Genomic DNA, 5,000 nt, shown 5'->3' with positions numbered 1-5,000 from the left:
TCCATTCATTTCAAAATCTAGATCAAGTTTTATTGACAACGACTAAAATTCACACAACAGCATAAATCAGCGGTTTGATAAAAAGGGTATGAGAAGCGTCTTTCAAACCTGGCATTTATTTCGTGATTGTTCAATTTTTATAGTATGACCTCTTTGACATGCAATGTTGAATTTGCGTGGGAGTAAGTAGAAGAAAAGGAGTAACTCTCATACATTCAGATGTGTTCAGAAATTCATCACACGCCAGCGACATACAAATCAAATATTTGCAGTAAAATTAAACTTCATGACGATACTTCTATATTTAGCTAGAAAGACGAATGATAGGAAAGCCTTTGTCAGATGACGCGTTAGCAATCGCAAACGCGTGATCGCGAGGGGTAGATAGATTTAGGCCATTTGCTGTTTTACTGGGTTGCCATAGGCAATCCTGCCAGTTAGAAAATGCGTTTGTCTGTTTGGTTCTTTATTTTTCTTTTTTTTTTTTTTCCGTGTCATGAGAAGTCTTGCCTGTCACTCCCCTGCTAAGTGGTGTTTTTGTGCATAGAGTCTTCTGTGCGTATTTGTTAGGTTTGATGGGGCTGGGGTAATGCATAAATTTCTCTGGTGCACACAGGAGAGCATTTAATTATTAACCTGCAATGGCGTCGAAAGTCATTGTAACGCGAATGGCGTTTTAGTGCATCTTTAAACAAAATATACCCTTATGGAGCTCAAGAATAGAACGTCAATTGGATAAACAAGATAGGCGGTGAAAAATTAATATCTGGAATTTTAAAAGCGACGAGTAATGGGCTTCGACAACAATCTTTCGCCCGTCGAGCCGAAATCAAAGTGAGCTGTAAACTAATATTTCGCCAAGGTGGTGTTATGTACACTGAAACCAAATGGAAATTTCTCTGGTAACTTATGGGTTCAACAAAGACAGAGAAGGAATCGAACACCTTAAGTGGATCTGTGATCTCTGTTGTCTGGCTATTTGATTGAATGTATTTATTTGTACTCAACTCTGCACAGTCTTCCGGTAACAACTGAAAATTTCCCTAATTCTTGTTAACCTTCAATGGCGTCGAAAGTCATTGTAACGCGAATGGCGTTTTAGTGGATCTTTAAACAAAATATACCCTCATGGAGCTCAAGAATGGAACGTCAATTGGATGAGCAAGACAGGCGGTGAAAAATAAATATCTGGAATCTTTAAAGCGCCGAGTAATGGTCTTTGACAAACCCTTTGCGAAAGAACCCTGACCGTAAACAATAAAGCACAAAACAGACAACAAGCTTTCATTCAAATAATTTCTCACTGTCACATTTCCAATTTTTGTTTTTTACTTTTGCAGAGTTGAGTACAAAATAAATGTAATTTGACAACTTAGATGCGACTTTACTAAACAATGTGATGCATTCAAGGCGTTCGATTCCTGCAATGTTTGTTAAATCCATAAAAGAGATGCCATTTGATTTTAGTGTGGTATATAAAACCAAGTTAGTAAAATATTAAAAACAAAGCTCACTTGATATCTAACGACGAAAAATGAAATTGTTGATGTGAACTGTCAGAAATTTATTTAATTGCATATGCTTTGTTACACCGATTGCGTGTCTTGTTTGCACGCACGCAATTGAAATAGGAAGGGGCTTTTGCCTCTAATAGCAAACCTGTTGTTTGTTTCAATGAATTTTTCGCTGGAAAAGTTTTTTGTGAGATTGCTACCTTTTGTGAATTTTATCATGTCGTGTAATTTTCGAGCTTAAGAAATTTGCATACGTGTGTTGAAATATTATGCGGGAGGGTTTTTGTGGTAGTGCACTGTAAGCAGCGCATAAGTCACGGAAATAAACAGGTCTGTTGGAAGCGTGCTTGAGTTTCAACAAAATGAGCCCCAAAATCAGCAATAAATTGTGACGCCGATGAATAATAAATTAGCTGCTATTTCCAAAACGATGGAATTACCTGGTTATAAATAACCTCGTCTTCGAGAGTAAATTTCGACTTATAATTTGCAAAAACAATGGTCAACCTCAAGAGTTGGGCGATTGTGATCTTTGTGCTGAATCCGCAAATTTCTTTTCAAACTTTATAACACTTCAAAGAAAAAGAAAACTAACAAAAACAAAAACACGGTATCTTGCCATCATTTGACACAGATGCTTCATTGTTTCGCGAGTAAACACACCGCGGTAACTTGATCACGGCGCCCGCTGAATTCGATGGTACAGTCGAACCTCGATTATCCGGACTTTCGATTTTGCGATTTACGTGTGCAGCCAAAAGAGCAATAACAAAAATCCAGCAAAATGTTTTTCGCAGATGTCGTTAATTTTGTTGCTGATGGCAAAATACTTTATTCTCGATTGACCGTCCTGAAAACTTCCTAGTGCTCTTCCTAAAAACTATGTATAAATATTTATTTATTTTTGCATCAATATTTGTTTTGCATAAAGCAAGCTAACAAAATCTGTACCTTGCTTAGTTCGAATTTTTGGGCGTTTAAATAGAATTTTCAGTCTTATGCTTCTGATACGAAGTGGTATATTTTTAGGTCACCCATCCAGATACTAACTCCTCCGGATAGGGTTTTACTCCAGTGAACTTTTGTATTACAAAGCTGCCAGATGCTCAGAGTGCAGGCTTAAACTTGTGGTGAAAAGAAGTTGTGAGGGAACTTGGAAATGATCAACATGTCAGCCTAGAAGGCAACGTTTCTTGATTCCCTTTTATTTTCTTCGATCTTTCTGGGTTTAGTACTTTGCTAGTAACCACATGTCTCCTCAGGGTGTTATTTACTCAATAATAGATTTACAAATTGACAAATCCTCAGCAGATGACGTTTCAAAGGACAAATATAACTGCTTATCATCCGCATGAGAATAATAAGACAGGCCATAATATTTTGCAATGTCACCCAGTGGGGATGTATACAATGAATAATTATAGCAAAGGACCCAGCACGGAACCTTGAGGAACTCCATAAAGTAAGTTATTCACATGAGAGGAAACACCTTGGATTCTGACAAACTGTGTACGGTCGGATAAATATGAACGAAGCCAGTTCAGTGCATGCTCACAGATGCCAAAACGGGCTAATAACCTTGAGAGCAGGAAAAAAATAATCGAAATTGTCAAAAGCAGCCAAAAGATCCAATAGAACGTCGGAAAACAACAGATTTCCGACTGTCAATGGAAAGAGCAATTTTTCGCCAGATTCGGCACAGAAGAACAGGAGGGATATTGCGGTGCAGGATTAGTTATGGACTTGCTTCCTGGGGCCAGTCGTCGAAGGCTAAACTTAGTAAAATTTTAATCCTCCAAAAGAGAGTACTTCGTATGATTTAAGTATACTTTCGTCACAGCCATACTCATGCAATTCCTTTATTTATTGATGCAAATGTCCTTCCACTGACGTTTCTGTATGCTGAGTCTGTTTCCAACTTCATGCATGATGTCAATAATAACAACACACCTTTAAACATCTTAAAATTCTTTCAAAATTATCCGTCGTCCACTCATACAACACAAGATCTTCCACCTCTGGAAAATGTTATGTTTTCCTTTTCCCGATTTCTCATAAAATTGTGGAATGAGATACCCCAACGTGTTAAAGCTTTACCGACGAAAGCTTACAAAAGGGAAATTCGTGGAATCCTTTTTAAAATATTGATAAATGGAAATGACTATATCGAAACGTCTACAATTGTAAAGAAAGTAGGATTAGTCAAATAGCTAAAAAAAAATTTCTATGTACTGCTATCTGCTGTTGTTCATATATTCTTTTCCCTCCGCCGTTTCTTTATCTGTTCTTTCACTTGCATCGTTCTTCCGGTTTTTTAAGTATTTATAACTCATCCTTAAGTAAATTGTAACTAAGCCAGGACCGCCTAGACTAGCTCACGCTTAAACTTTTGTATCAATAAAGTAAATGTCGTTGTTGTTGTTGTTGAATGCTCTTTGAATAGTGTCAATCACTGCAGTCATGCAGATAAAGCTGATGTTGTTGCTGTTGCGTTTTCAGGTGCACCCTACTGTACTTAATTTGGAAGCTTGCAATCTTGATCATGATCATCATACAATCACTATAACGCCAACAATACCTGTCCGCAAAACTACTCGTGGTCTTCCAAAGCTTACTTTTAGGACACCGAGGGAGGTGACAATTTTGACAGGATGTCAAATCGATCTTAAACCTGATGTCGAGCCTGTCGAAATATCCGTGAAAGCCCTATGTGGGCAAAAAGTCTCCGAGGGTCTAAAGCTTGTTATTCCAAAAATTTTGCAACGAAACAGTCTATTCTGGAACAAAGATGTTGGTCTTCCGACCATCTGGGTAATAATTTCTTTTTTTTTTTTTTTCTCTTTCTTTCCACTCAATAATGCTGAACAAACTGACATTGGTTTCTGTCTATTATACTATTCAAAGTGAATGATCCCCTAGCCACTACAGATTTTCTTCTCAATAGTTATTTTTACCGATTAAGCAAAGATTTTAACAACACTTATACCATACACGACATTCTTAATCACGTGCATTTTATTTGGTGATTTAAACCACAATATTTCAATTCTTTATTGATATGACATGTATACAAGTCGTGACAAACCCAGGAGAAACCATTTCCATGCAGCCTTCCTAATAAAATTAACCCCGATGTTGGATGCCTACCGAGGTCTTTTTTATCTGCACTTTTCTGATGGGAATTGATATATTTCCTCCCTTTCCGTAGTATCTCTCATTTTTCTTTTCTTTTGTACGTCCTTCAGGTACATGTAAGGGCAAAAAAGGAGATAGAGCAGTGCAAATCATGGGGAGACCCACATTACCGGACACTTCAACCACTTACCTTTGGACCGTAAGTGCATTTAGTAAATAAACTCTTTCTCCTTCATGTGACTGGTACGACAGCTGATAATGTCCGCGGCTGAGTGATTGTCCGAAAAATGAACAGTTCGCTGCTAAGATAAATATTAAATTTTGAGGACAATAGGGACCTTTAGATTCTAA

At 37.5% G+C, this 5,000-nt stretch overlaps 1 protein-coding gene across 1 annotated transcript in view; it reads left to right on the top strand.

Moving 5' to 3' along the window:
* The window catches only part of LOC137988205 (uncharacterized), a 74,609-nt gene that overhangs the window by 15,733 nt on the left and 53,876 nt on the right, over positions 1–5,000 (top strand). The window contains exons 7-8 of the mRNA XM_068834254.1: positions 4,014–4,325; positions 4,760–4,848. Coding sequence (XP_068690355.1) covers positions 4,014–4,325; positions 4,760–4,848 — 401 coding nt within the window. The remainder of the gene's footprint in view (positions 1–4,013; positions 4,326–4,759; positions 4,849–5,000) is intronic.

This window comes from Montipora foliosa, chromosome 2 (assembly GCF_036669935.1).
Source record: "Montipora foliosa isolate CH-2021 chromosome 2, ASM3666993v2, whole genome shotgun sequence".
Lineage (NCBI taxonomy): Eukaryota > Metazoa > Cnidaria > Anthozoa > Scleractinia > Acroporidae > Montipora > Montipora foliosa.
Note: the sequence above shows the minus strand (reverse complement) of the source record. Positions and strands in the feature narration are given on the sequence as shown.